At 44.7% G+C, this 19,054-nt stretch overlaps 1 protein-coding gene across 8 annotated transcripts in view; it reads right to left on the minus strand.

The window, feature by feature from the left end:
- The window catches only part of Arhgef7 (Rho guanine nucleotide exchange factor 7), a 128,230-nt gene that overhangs the window by 51,459 nt on the left and 57,717 nt on the right, over positions 1–19,054 (minus strand). For all 8 annotated transcript variants that reach the window (XR_009227824.1, XR_009227825.1, XR_009227826.1 and 5 more), the window contains 3 exons: positions 17,381–17,465; positions 14,318–14,448; positions 7,081–7,282 (listed from right to left, as the gene is read on the minus strand). Coding sequence is in view for 5 of the 8 variants with exons in the window: in XM_058582719.1 (XP_058438702.1) it covers positions 7,081–7,282; positions 14,318–14,448; positions 17,381–17,465 (418 nt within the window). In the remaining 3 variants the exon portion in view is untranslated. The remainder of the gene's footprint in view (positions 1–7,080; positions 7,283–14,317; positions 14,449–17,380; positions 17,466–19,054) is intronic.

Below are 19,054 nucleotides of genomic sequence, written 5' to 3' on the forward strand. Positions count from 1 at the left end.
AACAAGTGAGGAGAGTCCCAAAGTGCCCACAATCTCACTGCACCACCTGTGGGAGGGGGTAACTCATCCTGGCCCCTGGTAGGGCCACAGCCAACACGGGGAGGCAAGGCACAGCCCAGTCCCAGTCCCAGCAGGGCCAATGCAACAGAACCTCCTGGGCGAGCCCCATGAAAAACAGCTTAGGTGCTTTCGTCCACTGGCCCAGAACCATGAAGCCACATACATCTCCTCCAAAGAAACCTGCCTGAGGAGTGTAAGCCACAGAAGAAATGAAGCCTGAGCCCAGGGCTGCAATAGGCCCAGGAGCCAAGTTCACAAAAGGCAGAAACGAGACAACCGAAGAAGTATGTTTAAAATGACAAGGAAGAGAGGGACCAAAATGAGTGAAAAAGGTAACCTGAACATGAAGAACAACTGAAAAAGAATGAAGCAAAACTTCTAGAAATAAATAATATGATCACTCAAATGAACATCTCAATGGACCCATTAACACCACAGGTGAATGGGAAATCCATGAACCAAAGTTTCCCAATTTGAGGATGTATTCAAAATTAACACCGACTGTGAAACAAACCAGAGAGAGAGAGGAGGGGAGAGGAGAGGAGGGGTGGAGGGAGGAGAGGAGAAAGAAAATGAAAAACTGGTTAAAAACCAAAACCAGGCTTTCACAGGGAAGAGGAGGGGCAGGCTTCAGCAGACCTTTCCGGAGCCGAGAAGCCTGTGTCCTGGGCTGAGGCGGGACACCCACGGGCAAGCCACAGCAGCAGCACTGGAAGGTGCTAGCTGGCTGGGCCACGATGGCCTCTTCCCGCATGGCCAAGAGGAGGCCAAACACAAGATTGCCACGCGGCCCTGCCCAGGGGCCTATTCTCCCGTCTCCCTCCCCGTCTTCCTTGTTCCCTCTGCTCCTCTTCCCCTTGCCTGGAAGTCACCATGTGCCCTTTGCCCTGTGGAGACTGCAACTCCCCACTCACCATCCACTCTCACCCTCCCGGTTCCCAGGTCCTGACTCCATCAGGTGCTGAGTCTCCTCTTCTCTAAGGGATGAGCTGCGACAGCAATTACTTCTGATTTGTCTCTGAAAATGCTGTAATTGTGCAGTTACTGTTTTCTCCTAACTTTACTACAGTAAAAAGTAGAGCTTACACAGCCATTAACATTTAGCCAATCTTACCACATATTACCCCTTTTTTCTTTTCTGGAAGCAATATACAATCAACCCCAGAAATGGCATCATTTTATCCATCAATAGTTTAATGTTCACCTTGCCAGAGTGACCTTTTTTCAGTTTTAAGCAAAAACCCTACTATCTGACTATTAATCACATCTAAAAAAAAGTAACTTTTAGTCTTTTCTAATGCCTCATCTGTGTTCAAACCTCCTTGTTTGTCGTGACAACGACTTTGGTAGTCAGCAGAGGCCAAACAGCACCAGTGCATCTGACTGAAGCTCCTCTAAGTCTCTTGCATTCTACAAAAGTGCCTGCAGATAGCACAGGGACCACCACCCTCCCTCACCTCAGGCACTATTCAGGCTGCTCCTGCTGTGCCTCATAATTCATTAAAAACCCTGCTGATTTTCCCACTACGGTGTTTCTCCATTCCTACGAATGCAGAAGGTTGCTCGCTCACATGTGTGCCGAGTGGGTATTGGTTGTGGTCTCAGAATCAGATGCACTTGCTAACAGTCTTGACAATGCAATATGAAAATATAGCTGACCAAAGACAGAAAGCAGAAGGGCAAAGAACAGGGCCATGTTAAGTCACTGTGTCACAGCAGCAGCGAGAGAGAAGCACACAATGCTGATGAGACGCAAGATGGCCTATATCACTAGCATCACCAACTAGAGGAATATGAAAGCAAAATAGCACAAGGAGGCAGGAGGAAAAGGCAAGACAGGAGACAAAACCTCCACATCCTCCCTGGAAGGGGGAGAAGAGCCTGAGCAAAGGCTGCCACTGGGCAGGGCCTGGAAGCATAGGGGACACTGCTTCACATTGCAAAGGTACTTCCATCCTACATACTATATGACCTGTTTATATTATTTAACATAAATAAGAATAACTTTGGGGGAAAAGAATGCCTCTCATACTGAAAGACTAAGGACCTGACTACAAACTGCTATATATGATCTCATCTGTGGGATGCTCCCCTTCAAGTGAGGATGATTGGTCACTGTCATCAGGAGATGGCCGTACAGAACAAGTCACACCACACACTGTGACATCTGTGCTGGGGTGAGTGCACACTGGAATGTTAAGTTGCATGAATATTTGCACTGGGATTCCAAAGATTCCAAACCATCTAATCCCAGATCCTGATACGTAGCACTGTGCTCTCCACATGTGCCTCAGAGGCTCGAATCTTCCAATCTATGCTCTTAACCAAAACCATCTGTATCTGGATGACTCCTTTATATTCTGGGTGCACTGGGGAAAATACTGTTTGAAAACAGGTCCCTGCCTGGCCCTACCTTCAACAGAGAAAGAAGGGGCTGCAGTATAAGTTTCTTCCGCAGCAGAGGGTGCAAGGTCCTGGGTCATCCTGTTCTGCTCCCAAAACTGAGCAGCATGTCCCGTCACTCTTTATGAAAAACGAGCAGGAAATATTAAAAAGTGGCGAACTCAGGAAGCCACAGTGTGAATTAATATTCAGAGGAAATGCCTCTCCTGCACAACAGATGGGCTGCCCAGAAATGCAAGGATTAGAGTCAACATGTTTGAAATAACCATCTAAGAGACACCTGGGGAGTGTGTACTACTGAGCACCTCCACTTCAAAAACAGCAAAAGTCAGCATCTCTCCATCCCAGAACAGGCTTTGCTGTGCTCTCCCCTTGCCTTCTCCCTTCAATGTAGGGAATTCCATATTATGAGCCTATGTATGTGTGAAACATTTTATATATATATATATATATATATATATATATATATATCACATGAGTTTTACACATCCAAAAAAAGACACACAGAAAATAAATGCTAAGTAACAATTACATACCTCCACAAGATTGTACACATCAGGAATAATCTACAGCACTTTTGACACCAAGTAAAGATTATTATACAGACTTGAAAGGTATCTATCTTCAAAGCAGAACTATTTCAAACAAGAAACCATCCACAGGTTAAAAGCAGAAAGCACAACAAGAACACTTCCGAGTCTAACCACAAGAGGGCATAACCTGTGGCTATGCACACTCCCCACCCCCCAAAGCAGAGATTAAGGAGACAATCTAGAGACTTTATCTGAAGATAAGCAGCCTAAACAGCAGAATTTAGAAGCAGCCCTCAGATTTTGCTTACAAAGTAAAACTACTTGGAAAGCAACCCAAAAGGTAACAGCAAAAAAAAACCCTCAATTGAAGAGAAGTCAGGGTTTTTTTTCACAAGGAAATGATCTAACATGAAGGCAGTTAGAGAAGTCTGCTTCAAACCCAGCACAATTTTTTTTCAACAAATTCAGCACCAATTACACCATGAATTACAATGCTTGAATTAAACATACCTTTAGAAAAAGAAACCTACTCCATCAGAAAGGCAATGAACTATCAAGAAAATTGCAACACTGACTGTAACTGCAATCCTAGAATTTTATCCTCCTGCTATTGTGGGAGAATAAAAGATGTGGTCTCCCACCTTTCTGCTTCAGCTGCCAACATTTGGAATCAGACTGGCCTGACTTTTCTAACAACATACTCGGATGATTACAGAACACTAGATGAGAAGTCATTCCCCTAGGTTCACTGTCAAATAAAGGACAACAAATAATGGTATGTGTCTTATATTTTTAAAAACAGAAAAATTTCAAAGCCAACCTACTCACTGCTCCATTTGGTACATAAACTATGGATATGGTGTGGTTCCCTACAAACAATGCATCTTTAATACCAATGTATCACAAACACAGATTTAAACTGATCACACACACTCAGAAACAAGATACTAACATAGAAATTTAGGTAGGGCAGAATGTCACAGCTGCCCCTGAGGGAGGTCAACACAGAACACTCCTTTCACCGGTCCCTCCTACCTAGCTTCCTCAGCCACTGCTAACCCTGATGCCTCCACTCCACACTAAAGAGGGGCCTGCCTGCAACACATCAGGACACGTCTGCAACCTTAATGAGCAACCACATGCTGTTCAGCAAACATGAAATATGTCAAGAGCTTTGTAATGTTTTGAACAACTAATAAAAAAAAAAAAAGTAAGAATGTACTCAAGAATGTAACCTGGTCTTTCCACAGGTTAGCATTGTATGCTACAATTTCCCCTCTTCTCCCACCTACAGGCTGGTTCACGTGTTCTGAGCATGTCTAAAGTAGGCTAGGCTAAGCCATGGTGTTCAGCAGGTTAGGTGGCTTACCATATTGTAACTTACAACTGGTTTACCTAAAGTACAACCCCATCGAAAGCCGAGGAGCACCTGTACCTAACCTGTGAAAACAAGGACTTGACCAGTCACATACCAGTAGCACTGCACACAGCAGCCCAGATGCAAAAGCAACGCAACTGCCCATCAGCAGACAATCAAAGGTAATACACATGCAGAGAAGGGAATTCCGACACATGCTACAACAGATGGACCTTAAGCACATTACACTCAGTGAAACAAGTCAGTCAAAAAGACAGAAACAGTATGTTTCTATTTATATGAGCTGCTCGGCTTTGGAGACATAAAGTAGAGTAGGGGGTACAGGGCTGGGGAGGGGAGCAGGGTATCAGTGCTCCCTGGGGCCAGAGCCTCAGATCAGGAAGATGAGAAACTTGTGGAGGCTAACAGAGGCAATGTATGCACATGCCTAATGCTACAGAATTACACACTCAGAAACCGACAGAATGGCTAGGTGAATGTTATATAAACAAGGTACCAAAAATGAACAGTAAAACCCAGAGAACTTTGTAACTCTCGGCTGCCCGGCTGCCCGCTGTCTTACTGAAGTGTAACAGGCATCCTTAAAATCAGGAACTTTCAATAAGCCTCAAACTGCTTTTCCTCAGTCCCATTCATTTCCTGCTAACTGTTCTTCAAGCTGTTTTCTCCATCCTGTTTCCCACAGGCAATCACCTCATCTCATGCTGAGAACAGGAGCTAAGAATGCTCCCAAATCCCAGGCCCTGGGCACCAGAGGGTACAAAAACCAGAACTGCCACACAGGCTCACTGGAGGCCATAGCCAGACAGATGTGTATTTCTCAGCTTCTGTTCTACATGACTGTTCCCTCCAGTAACCTGTAATAGGTTGGAAAGGCAGAGCAGTAGTTTCTGGGTTTGGCCAAGCTGTGATTAAATTCACTTTTCCCTTTTATATTGTTTTGCTCTCATTCCTGATGCAGACAGAAAACTGAATCCAGTTAGATGGGATCCCAGATTCAGGCCTCTGGCCTGGGCCCCAGTAACAAAAGCACTAAGTTTTCCAAGGTCACTGTTGAGAAAATATTTTACTATCAAAACTGTCATTTTCACATTTAAAATTCATTTTTTCTTGCTACATTAAAAAATAAAATAACAGCAATGACAACTCAGGGACCCTGCTTTGTGTAAGCACTGAGTTCCCACCATACATACTGCAGCTAAGTAGCCCCACCAAGGGACTTCCACAAGCAATGCACAGAGTCGTCCTTTCCATCTGAAATATCTGCAGTTTAGGCCATACCCACCCCAGCACACTATGCCCTTTCCACACATCCTGTTCAGCCATATTGGTAAATCATCTTTCCCAGGCGGAATCAGAGAAACAGTATAGTGCACTACTTTCCAAATAGCAGGAACAATATACAAAGTTACAAAATGTCATCCCACCTCTCTCCCTACCTTCCCACATTCTTCCCCTTTCTGACCCTCCTTCTGAAATCTCATTGCAAATCTTTATCTCTCACAAGAGCATCTATAACCAAGCTCAACATAAAACAAGATTTACATATGTAGAGGCAATTTAGGCAAGCTCCTTGAAGGCCAGCAATGCCCAGTAGCATTCACATGACCTAGAAGTCTCTATGGAGTTCCTTCTTAATCCTCCACACTGGCCCATGGCCTGAAGTATGGCCAAGAAACACCTGTGTCAGGAAAACATCAATACCACGTCCCCTGAACACAGTCCTCTGGCACTTCAGTCGCTGGTCTCACCAAGGTTCAACATTCACAGCCACTCCCTGGTCAGCAGATCTAACCACAAGCCTCAGAGAATATTCAACTCCACTGTGCATATCAGCGATATAACTATGCCAAAGACCACCACTCTCTTTCAAAAGAGATCAGCCTCTGAAAGATCAGTTTTGGTCAGTAAAAAAACATCAAAAAAATACAGAAAACACAAAGAAAGCAATACATTTTAAAATACTATTACTGATATAAACAGCAGAAATTATCTACAAATAGATGATTGGTAAAGTGCCCACAGTTAAAAGCCTGTGTATCACAAATTCCAAGCCCTGACCCCAGCCCTAAAAAATAAAAGTATATCTTAACACAAAAGTGTAACCACAACTACACAGTGGCACACACCTGCAATCCCAGCTGTACTCGGAGGCTGAGGCAGGAGAATCACTTGGGAGTTTAGGACCAGCATGAACAAGGTAGTAAGATCCCACTTCAATTAAAAAAAAAAAAAAACTTAGCAGAGCATGGTGGTACACGCCTGAAATCCCAGCTACTCAAGAGACTCAGGCAGAAAGATCTCAAACTTCTGGCCAGCCTGGCAACTTGCCTGGCAACTTAGAAACTATCTCAAAAATAAAATGGGATGTAATTCACTGGAAGAGCACTTGCCTACCATGTACAAAGCCCTGAGTTCAACCCTCAGTACCTGGAGGAGGAAGGAGAGAACATTAACACATTTGAGATATTTCCCTTGGAATCTGGAAAATGTCAGGATGGAATGCAAAGCTAGGTTATAACTGTGAAGCCCTTTGTCCCAGAACTCCAATGTTAGGGATTCCACTGAACAAAAATTTCATCACGACAGAGGCACTTTCCCAGACTCTCTTGGAGAGCTAGCACTCAGGATGCCAATGCATTCATGGCTGCTTTCTCAGCCTCAAGAACAGCAGTCATCAGTGCCACTTCAGGCTTGGCCACTTACCACTTGGCTTGATCTCACGCACATAGTTGCTGGGGAACCAGCCAGTCCTGCCATTGTGCGTGCCTTCCCACCAGCCTCCTTCCTCCACTCGAGTGACGTGGATGACATCACCCTTCGTGAACGAGAGCTCATCTTCATTGGTCTGCTGGAAATTGAACTTGGCTCTCACTACCAGCTGATGGTTGCTGTTATCAGTCATGTCCTAAAAAGCAGGTGGGGAGGAGTGGGAAGAAGATTACTTGAGATACAGTCTACTCCATTAAAATAAGTAAGATTATATTTTATAAAGGCAGCCAAAACATTATTATAAATGCCCAAAACATTCAAACAGCAGGAAAATGTCTAAAATAAAGAAACAAGTTTCCTGTCTCTCCCAGTGCACCTTGCTCACCATTTGGTCCCGGCCCCAGAAGAGACCCTCTCCAGAGCTTAAAGGTCTCATTCTGCAACTGCTAAACCTGCACAAACCGATATACATTCACACACATTTAGAAGGATCAGCGCGCATACTCCTCCAATACTTAGGCCAAGTCAGCATTCTGCAGTCATTCTTCCAGCAATACTTAGAACCAACTAATTGCATAATGCTGTACTACCCGGGTGCCATTATTTTATCACTCTCCAACAATGGGCCTTTAGATTATTTTTTTAATATACTACATACAGTATTTCTGTCTTGCAAAACAAGGCTACTTTAAAAATGCTTGCATGTCCATCTTTGAATATAATTAGCCTCCATGTTAAATTCTAGTAAAAGAACACATACTAATACATGTTAAATGTAAAAATAAATTTCTAAACTGCCCTTCAAAAAGGTTCTCCATATTCACACCAAGCAACATGCCCACCAACCATATCTGAAGAGTTCTTTATCCGATTTTCACCAACACTGGGTATTGTTGAATGTTTATTTTTTTCCCCACACAAAAACTGCAGTTTTCAAAGTCTCTGGAAGGCAGGAAGAGAAAAGCAGACTCTTGAGTTTCTTCCTATCTCCATATAATCTGGACTAGGCTCTGGAGAGGCCAGCAACCCAAATCCACATGAAAGTCCACAGGGGAAAAAAAACAAGTCCCGGAGAAGCCTAAGGGGCAGCCCAGAGGGCCCATGAGACCACTCTCAGGCCCACAACACGAACTACAACCTCGTTGAGGAACCAGTGAGGATGGTGTGGTGTTCTCCTGTGCCCCGCCACCAGGGGGAAGCCCATTCCACATGCACCATGGTGTCGAACAGGTACTGGGCAAAATGTCCAATGGCCACATAAACAAAGACAGGACTGGGAGTCCCAGCACCTAGCAGACAACCAGGAGACACATGCCTGACATCATGTCCAGAAGACAGCAAGCAGATGTCCAGTAGAGTAGAGACCATGCCCAAGAGACAGCAAGCGGACGAGCAGGAGAGAGGACCCCCAAGATGATATCAAGGCAACAGCAGACATGGAAGTGGATGGAAGAAGTTCAGCAGTCATCATAAAGTTTTGAAAAAGCCCCTACAAACTGTCTTGAAATAGAAAAAAAAAACAGAGAAAACCTCAGGAAAGAATGGCATTTACAAACTTCACTCAGAAGAAAGAAACAGAGCATGCTGAAGAATAAGCAGAACCACAGGGACTATGGCATGACAAGGGCTGCCAAGTGGCCAAGGAACACACCTGGAAAAGCCCTGGAATTGACAAAGGCACACCGTTACAGCAGGACAAATCCACAAACATTCAGACCAAATCACATCCTAGCATTAAACCTCTGAAAACAAAAGGCAATAAAATTCATAATGTCAGGGAAAAAAAACAATCTGCGGATTATAAGACCTCAACACATTTACATCCCATGTGCCCTTGCTCCAGGAACAAATGAGAGAAACTGTGCTCCTCCAAGACAGGTGAAATGCAAGGGCAAAATGAAGACATGGAGAAAGTGGTGGAGGAGAGCCACATAGGTCAGAAGCACCTCCAAGGAGGACCAAGCAGAATCAGAGACTGCCATGCAACAGCCTGCATAACACCAGGAGTGTTCCTCAGGGAGATAAGCAAGAAGAAATCTAACAGGTTTGAATGCATACAAATAGATTCTTAGATCAGGGCTACCATCTGCAAAAAGGACAGGGAAAACAAAAGAAAGAAAGATAATTACGCATTCCAGAAAGCATGGCTGCGACATGGCTCCACTATGAACACTGTTGGCTTGGCCACCCTAATGTTCTAAACACCGAACTAACTGAAGCCAGGATAGAGCTTGGCCACAAAGACAATGGGACCACAGAGCATTGGGGAGCAGGTAAAGGGACCGCGTGTAAAGAGCTCACCACTCTCTACTATGGACATCCACACTGAAAAACATTTCAAATTAACCCCCCTCCTCCAAAAAGGCCATTTTCCTTTGACACACATAGGCAAAAGCCTAAAAGAACCTCTAGTAAAACTGCAAGTGGCTGTCTCCAGCAAGTCTCAGAGTTACTCTAACCAGGAGCAGGTGAACATCACGAGACTACACCCCCACCACGAGGGAGATCCTTAACAAAGAGTAGCTGAGTAGCTGGCTGGTCATTCTCAAATGCTTAATACTTAGCTACCTAAATGTGTGTACAAATTAAACATTAATCATAAATTATAAGTATGTATCTAATAATTAAAAATCCTGAATAAATAACAGTTAACATATCTTTAATATCTAACACAGGAGTCTCTTCCTCAACATGTGGCAGCGCAGGCTCCAGCTGACAGCCATTGCTCAAGCATAGAACTCACCACCCACCAATGGCATGAGCAAGATAAAGTGGCAGTCACAGTGGCACTTGCTCTTGGGAGATGGAACATCATCCAACTCACCATGCCATAGCGAGTCTCCTTCTGCAAACCACCCTCATGCTCACCAGCAGTCTACCACAACCCTACCACCTTCTACTTTCTATAGCTCAGCCTTGTATAAACATTCACACAGTGATTCTGGTGAGGAGCTCACATAAGGAACGAACTGTGGAGCGCAAGGGAGCCTAGGGGTCCATAAGGGGTCCTCCAAGGTCACAGTGCCCAGGACAAGCCCACTGCCAGCCTCCTGTAAGCTGCAGCTGGGTGCCAGGCCATGGAGGTCAGCTCCACAGTACAACAGTAGGTGAGTAGAAATCAGGAAATTACACAGGAGGTAAGCTACATTCCCCCTATAGACAGGAAGGTGAAAACAGTACTCTCAACTCGGATGGGTGCCAGGGAAACACCCAAGGACTTCTGTACTTCACAAACGAAGCAATCAGAAAGGAAAAGGCTGTGAAAAGGGCAGCATCCAAGAGAAAGACAAGGCATGCCACAAAGAACAGGACCACCTGGACCTGTGTGACAACTTCCGCTCAACAAACTCACCTTCTTCAGCGTCTTTATGGTGACGGGATGTGGATTTCTTTAACACATCCTTTTACAATAGTGCCCAAAGGGCAAGACGCACCAGACAAGCCAAAGGGAGGGTGTTCCAAGACATCTACATACTCCAGTTACCCGCCACACAACACCAACTGCAGTCTGGATCACAACAGCAGAGTGTGAAAGGCTCCCTTCATTGTCTCTAGTGCTACAGGAAGCTAGAATGATGAATTTAACCCTATTTTATCACTGTGGGCTTTCTTCTTTCTCATTTTTAAAAAGATCTCCTAAACAGTGGTTTGTCATCCACCTGGATTCAATGTGACATTCTAGTACTCTCTCAATAAAAAATGCATTTATATAAAATAAAACCAGGTGACACTCGTCTGTACTGTTAGAAATCACAACAGCAGATACCCTTGGGGGGGGGGGGGAGACAATGAAAGCATCCTGAGGCTAGTCTTGTGGTCTTACTGGATGCTGCTTAGTTAGCAATCTTTGATGTGTGAAAATCCATCCTGCTGTACACACAACACATGAGCTTTTTAAAATGCATGTTACAAGTCAACAACTATTAGCAATGGGAAGGGACTGAAGACTCCCTCCCCAAAGGGAAAAAGGGTCCCTACATGGGCCTATAGGACACCTCCCCTGAGAACAGTCACCTAGCCACTGGGCAGGCTCTTCTCCACAACCTTCCTGGCTCCTACAGCCAGAGTTTCATCTGCCAGTTTCTGGCATATTCCTCTTCATCAAGTGGTATTCTACCCACAGTCCTGCAGGTATCCAACCCGGAAAAGCCTGCAGCCTTCAAAGCTCCAGATCCTCCTCCACGTCCCAGAGTGCCCAGACTCTCATTCATTGAAAAAAGGCTTGTCATGGAGTCAAAAACCCAATATCTACTCCACAGTTTCCAGTCCCAGTTCTACAATCCTGGGTAAATACCCACCTTATCTAAGTTTCAGTTTCCTCATAATGTATTTCATCTAGTATAAGTTGCCAAAAACTGGACAATGCCCATTGTTATATTATAAAACACTAAATACTATCAATTAAATTACAGAATACCATAAACTATAAGATACATGTTACTTTCAGATATGCTAAAATGTTTTACAGAAAAAGGTCTTAGAATTGACAAAATATGATTCATGATATATCCCATGTTTACTCAAGGGAATTGAAAATATTTAACAAAGCATATATAATAAAATTTGATGTGATTTCTTGCATGCTTTGGACACTTTGTGAACTCGAAGACCGGTACCCAAGCAAGGTCACTCAACAGCATCACAAGGCCAAGGGGCCTGGGGTCCCTGGCTCCTGGAGTGCTGGGGGCCACAGAAGAGGAAATGCCTTAAGAGATCAAGTCACTTCTCCCAGAATGAAGAAGGCAAAGCAAAACTGTACAAAACCCTGTCCCCAATCTCAGAGAACAACACTGGGAGTTGGGAGCCGTGCTCATTAACAGCAGATAAAGGCTTAGCTAGTACATAAACCCTGTTCCCAAACTGAGAATAAAGAAGGGAACGTGGGGCTATGCTCATTAACAGCCAATGCAGATGCAGGACATGACAGTGACTCCAGAAGCATCAACAAAAGTCCTTAAGAAAAGAAAGTTGGAAGTCAGAACTGAGGAGAAAAAAAACCCAAATCTATGCCCTGGATCCACTACACTCTTGATTATCTCTCCCAGGTTTCTCCTTCTGTGGTGACAGGCAAGCTGCAGAGCAGAGCTGGACAAGGAGATCTGCTTAGCGGAGAGCATGTAAATGGGCAGGAAGAAATCACCCAGAGAAAGGCAAGCTGAGGGAGCCACAGGAAAGAGGCACCGAGTGAGGAGGTCCAGCTCCCACTGCAGAGCCAAATGAGCAGCAGCAGCCCTAGCCAGCCTGCACCCCAGGCAGGAACTGTCCTGGAGCAGAAAGATGACGGCTTCGCAGATTTAAAACAAGGTTACGAAAACAACCAGCAGGTGAGGCGGCAATCGGGTGCAACATTCGGAGACTGAAAGGGATGTGGGGGTCAAAAAAGCTAGCTTGAGCAAAGGAGCTTAAACAGTGCCTGAGAAGTGGACCAGCTTGGGTGGGAGTGCCTGCTGTGAGTGCAGGGCTGAGCTCTGTCACAAGATCCCAGAACTGATGCTCCACAACTACAAGGGGCATTTCAGCTTAAGTTCTTATGGAAATTTTCAAGCATAGGTAGAGGTTGAGAATGATAAATGGCCTTCCACGTACTCATTACTCAGCTATGAACACTCTGCCATCCTCATTTCTAGATTCTAGATTCAAAAAAGTCACCTCACAGTGCTGTGAGCAAACTATATTCAGAAAAATCTAAAGGCAAAGAGTCGCTCTCACCTAGCATGCAAGAGAGGTCTGCCATGTCCCATGCAGGAGAAGCCAGCACAGCAGCAGCAACAAAAAGAACCCTTTCACTCCTGGTGTAACTTACCAATTTCTCTAGCTAATGGAATGTTAATCCTGTATGATTAAGATCTCAGTAACATTCATCTTCAACCACATACTTTACTTAATATCATACATATTTCCCAGTCTTCCTTTATTCAGTAAGAAAAAAGGAAAACCAAAATGAAAACTTCCATGGTTTGAAGTATTTTTTTTTTCACTGAAAGTATGTTTTCTCTTACATTTTCCTTACATATTTTATAAAGCTAATTTAAAATGTTTCAAGTTTTCTCCTTAATTTGGAATCATAATGCTCACAATGATAATGCTACAAAACTCCTCCTGCATCACATCCTATAAAAAAACTAGACCACATAAGGACCAGGAGGGCTGCAGAAGAGAGGCCACAAAAATATGAAGGACTGAGCTGGTATAGGCAGATCACAATAAGGCGTCACTACCTGCAGATGCAGAACCTAGGACAGGCTTCTCCAAGGGCAAATGTAAGGACAAGAGTAAGGTTCACTTCAAAACACTTACGAAAATGTAAAAACTACATTTCTCCTGAATCTTATTTTTAACCCTATTCCTTGAGCTACACTCAAATTTATTTCCAACTACAAAATACAACTCTGTCCAAATGAACTCTCACTTCCTGACCGTCACTATTAGCAAAACCTCATAATTTCCTGTGTTACAGCAAAAAGAAAGTGGGGTCCCTAAAATCTCTGAAGATGTGAGCTCTCATGACTACCATTGTAAGATTCTCCTTATACAAGGAGAAAAAAATGGTCATGCCTCTATTAGCAAATCAAGAACTGCCAGCCCCAGGTGGCCCAAAAGACAGCAGGACCTGACCAGGACAGTAAGACCTGCGACCTCCCTGCAGACTCACATTCAGTCCCATGCTCTACCTTCCCCTATGTCATCTCCAGGCACTGTTACAGCCTGTGCCCTTAGCATTTATGAGCAGGTTCTTCTTCCCTTCCCAAGACGACTCTCCACCTAAGTGCCTTTCCTTGTGTCCTGAGCAGCCATGGAAAGCTCTGAAGGCAGGCTTTCAGGAAGAGGAAAAGGCTACCTTTGGCTTCTTTGGTTAAAACCGTCTCTCCTTTGTATGGCTAAGTTCTTCCACACATACATTTCTTCTCATGCTTCTGTGTATAGCAGTTGAGAAAGCACTGTGTCAGGGAAATATGTTAAAAGTACATGCTTCTCTATACAAGCAGAATTATCAATCTTAATATAACCCCAGGAAATAAGTTTTCTGAAAGCACTCATTCAGCATATCATCTGAAGGATCTGGTAAGGACAAATACAAAACCAGGCTGCAAGAGCAATGGAGGCAAGGTCAAATACCTCCGGGCTGCTTTAGCACTGTTAGCAGGAGCACAAGCATCTTTCCAGACACATTCATACACTCCCACATTCCCAAATACACGAGAATTTAAATAACAAAACCTCTCAAACTTACCAAACTTCGGTACTGGCCCTGGAACAATTTTGAAGTCCGACTGTGTGAAGACTGGGATCCCAGGGAGTCAAAAGACTTGATCCGATGCGAAGAGGGCCGAGCACATACGGAGTCGCTCCCTAGTCCAATGTCTGAAAAGGTCATGCACACAGAGAAAAAGCGCTGAGAACGCCTGACACCATGCTCCCATGCCACACGCTGGCTCTAAAACTGGGCCAGCAGAGGGACACACCGAATACCACAATAAAGCAGGCCATTTATGCAGTAAACAAAGAGCAGATTCTTTGTCCCATAAATAACTCGCATTCATCCCCAATTACCTCTCCAGAAACTATCTGAAGATGATTTCTCATCAGCATTTCTCTAGTATAACTTTTCAAAAGTTTGTGAAACGTTTTATAAGTTTTTAATATATTTCTTCACCTGAAAAACAAGCTTCTCAAATACAACTCCCCAGCAGAAAACAACTCAGTTCTCACTCTCAAAACATACCACAGCACATATGCCATTTCTCCAAGATTACTTCCCATGCAGAGAGCAACAAGAATTATTTTGCAACACAAAGAACTCTTTTCCTTGTGCATTTTCTGGCCAGAGACCCTTCTGGGTCTTATCTCCTCAAGAGCAAGCTGCACGTGCTCCACTTGCCTCACCCCATTGTTGAGAGCCAAAGCCAGCAGGAATTAATGCGGCCCTCCCCACTCGGGATTCCCACCACAACAGGCCAACCAACAAGTCAATGTCAGCAGACCATTTCTTAGAAATGATTTGATTTGAAAAAAAGGAAAATGATGGTGTGAGGAATTTACTAGGGAAAACACTTTTCAAGATGTATATGCCTTACCCTGTCCTACCCTGTCCACAAAAGCACCCTACACTGACAATCGCCCAGAGCCCGCCCATCTTTCAGGCAAATCTGTTGGAACTGGCTTACATTGTACTTTATAAAGTTCTGAAACAGCTAAAAGTCTGAAGACTGTCACAGAAAAGCCCAGAGTTGCACCTTCTCTTGGCACATTCGGGCTAGAGCAACACAGGGTCCATACCTTCTCATGGACAAAATGGCTCAAGGCAGCCAGAACTGCAGAAGATTCAGGGCCAGACCTTCCCACCAGGTCCTACCTTTATGCTGCTGCTGGCTCCACACTCAGAAGTGTGGGACATTGTATTGACATTCCCCCTAAAATGTGCCTGCACTTGTAAGATCCTATGTAGGGACAGGAGTACTTCTCAAGTACTTTCTACTTGAGAAGACAAAGCCTAAATACCACCCCAACACAAAACCAGCCACAGAGGATATTTTCCTGGAACCCGCCCATGGGTCTGTCACCCTAGCTACACAGTGCTAACCTATCCTGGCCTTCAAGAGAATTCTCAGTGCAACCAAGGCATCCTGACTCCTCTCCTTCCCCATCATCAATTCTTCTGGCCAACTGAAAGGCAAAAACTCATCTAAATGCCTTAAGAACACACATCCTTTAAGTGACAGAAACAGAGGGAAGATGATGGCAGAAATTTCCCAAAAATGGAACAGCTGTGACCATACTGCATTGAGGCAAGTGTTTAAAGTTGAGAACTAAAAAGACAGTCAATTCCATCACACTGACTTCAATACAATAACCAAGAGCAAGGAACCAACAAACAGAAAAGTTAAAAGCTCTTGCAAAATAGTCACTAACATTAACTAAAAGCTGAAAAGTACCAAATTTATCTCCTAACTTCTAAATATGACTTTATAAGGAAAAGCACTACATATTTTACATCCAATGCAGACCCAAGGACATCAATACACAAGAAATACTTCTGCAGGAGGTGGGGGTAGAAAAAACAGTGGCATGTGTCCAAGAGCCACTGATCCCAGTTTGTTTACAAATCCATCATTTCTCTAAAAAAATCTCAATGCCTCAAACCTGGACCGCTGACAGGCACGGGATCCAGCGTGGCCTGCAGCTCCCCAGCACCTCTCCACACTCTGTTTTGCTAACTCAAACACTGAGAGAGCACCCACAGCAATATTTTCACTGGGGTCCAGCTGAGGATCACCTATAGATTTCATTTACCAGGGCCACCCCATCCTTGTCTGCCACAGAGACCTATACTAATTATAAAGTCATAATTCACAATTCTAAGGCAGACACGCGCAGCTGCATGTCCCTTATGACAGGGCAACATTCTCAAGACTGTGCTATCAGGAGGGAGATCCTGTCATCATGCAGACACCACAGTATGCTGGCACCAACCTAGAGGATATAGCCCTGTGCACACTTAGGCCACATGCTGCACACTGCTGCACATGTAGCCCATCACCAACCAAAACAATCTCACATGACTAGTGACCGTGTCCAAGCAGCTGGTAGATGGACACTTGCCTGGGTGGATACAGGAACCTGCCACACTCTCAAGATCTCATGCAAGGTCTCTTGTATTAAATCCTGGTGTGAGCTACATCTCCCTGAATTTCACGTAACTGATTTTCTTCCTTGCTATTTGTTCACATTAAAACTACAATTTTGACCGTAAAGGGACAGAGGATTGCTTCGGTGTCTATTTAACCACCTATAGAAAACACCAAATAGTCATTTGCAATACATCATTAAGTGATTAGACAATCTTAAGGATTCCTTCCCTGGAATGGTTTCTTAGATGGTTCCATCTCCACAGCCCTAGAGGTATGCAACTTTCAATCTCAGAGTGAAGCCCTGAAGACACAATCACATTCCTGTGGGCAACCTGTTCTGGGGCAGTGCTCTGTGCCAGTCAGGCCTCACCTCCACTGCACACAGGAGCCTTGCTTTGTCTCAGGCTCAGGCAGAGAATGGCTTCCAGACAGGACTCAGAGTAAACATGCACTGGGAAGTGGCTCAGAGGCCAGTCTCTAAAGGAGGGCTTGTAGCACCAGGAACTGAAGCCCAAGTGCTCAGGATAGCAGAATTATAGCAGCAAAGCAGTAGGCGCTCATTTCTTAAATTCAGTAATGCTCATTTTGCCTTACTAACAGAAAACCAAAACCTTTCTCCATTTAGTATTCCCACCCCCTCAAATGTAATAAAAAAGGAGTCTTACCTGCTGTTACTTTATTTAGAGTCACTAAGGAACTGAGGACCTTGTTAAAATTCTGCCCCTGATACAAATCATTTGCATCAAATGTCTGAAAGGAAAAATTAAACAAGCAGAATTAGTACTGAATCTCATGTTGAATGCAGCATCAACAAGTTCTGGTGTGGGATTCTTATCCTGAAATCCCAAGAGGAAGCACAATATGCGAGAGCAGGCCAGAGGAAAAGGACTAGAATTCCTGCATAGGGCACAGTTCAAGCCCTCGGATGAGGACCAGCTGCCTATCCATGAGCACCCACCCAGGGCAGGGGCCACCCAGCTGCATGTGCTTGGTGAAGGCTCACTGGTAGCTTGCAGCCCTCTCCCCCTGGAGTATGCAGAGGCCAGTGGATAAGGCACACCCCCGATGTTTTTTCCCAGCATAAAAAGAAGGCAAGATACAGCTGATTCCAAAACTAACAGGTACAAAAGGAAAATACAGACGTGAGCGAGCACAATGGATGTGAAAGTATAAGGAAAGGGATCAGGTCACACAGAAGGGACAAGGGAGGGACTCATTGGGCAGAGACTTGGCCAGGATCAGGACCATCTGGCACCTCCTCCAATCCAGAGCTGTCTAGAGACCTGGGACCCTGAGGAGACAGTCACATCCCATAGACAAGCACTTCATACCACACACGTAGAGCTGCCACAGAAAGCGCATGAGCTCACCTGGAGGCAGACAGCTGGAGTCTGCAGTGTGTGTGTGTGTGTGTGTGAGAGAGAGAGAGAGAGAGAGAGACAGAGAGAGAGAAAGCACACATGTGTTAACACCATCCAGTTGGAGCTGGGAGAGAGAAAGTACAAGACATGATATAGACAATTGGAGTGTGTGTGTGTGCACGTGCGTGAGAGAAAGTGCACATGCACAAGGGTGCACACCAATCACCTGGAGCTCAAAGAGCACACAAGAGATGGCCTGGATATAGACAGCTGGGTACAGAGTCTGTGAGGGTTGTGTGTGTAAGTGTGTGTGTGCATGCACAGATGTACTAAAACACATAGCTCTTTGCAAATACGGTCTGAGAACTACCTGTCACTTTTGATCACCAACCAACCTTATACAAAAACAATTTTAACAGTCAAATCATCCACTACTCTGTCCTAGAAAAATTATGAAAGAAAAAATATCTTTCAAGCCGGGCGTGGTAGCAGGCACCTGAATCCCAGCAGCTCTGGAGGCTGAGGCAAGAGGATCATAGTTCAAAGCCAGCCTCAAAAACAGCAAAGTGCTAAGCCAACTCAGTGAGACCCTGTCTCTAAATAAAATATCCAAAAAGGGGGGTGGGATGTGGAGTCGGGGATGTGGTTCAGTAGCTGAGTGCCCCTGAGTTCAATCCCTGGTACAAAATACACACACACACACACACACACACACACGGTGCCAATAACAAAAGTATATTTAGAAAACAAAATGAATGTCATGTTAACATAATTTGAATGTTATGTTAACCACTGACCAGAATAAGCATCAGTGGCTAGTCCACCTAGCACCTCTGCCCTCCCCCTGGGTTCAGCTTCTTCCTCTGGAGGACACTCAGAGATATGTCAGGAACTCCCTTCTGCTCCCCTACTTCCTGTCCCCCACCCACATCCTTCCCGACTAAGTCTTACTTCCTGAAGGATCAGCCCTGCCTGGAC

The sequence above is a fragment of the Marmota monax genome, unplaced genomic scaffold (assembly GCF_021218885.2).
Source record: "Marmota monax isolate L192 unplaced genomic scaffold, Marmota_monax_Labrador192_F-V1.1 WCK01_AAM20220418_F8-fsc00026, whole genome shotgun sequence".
NCBI lineage: Eukaryota > Metazoa > Chordata > Mammalia > Rodentia > Sciuridae > Marmota > Marmota monax.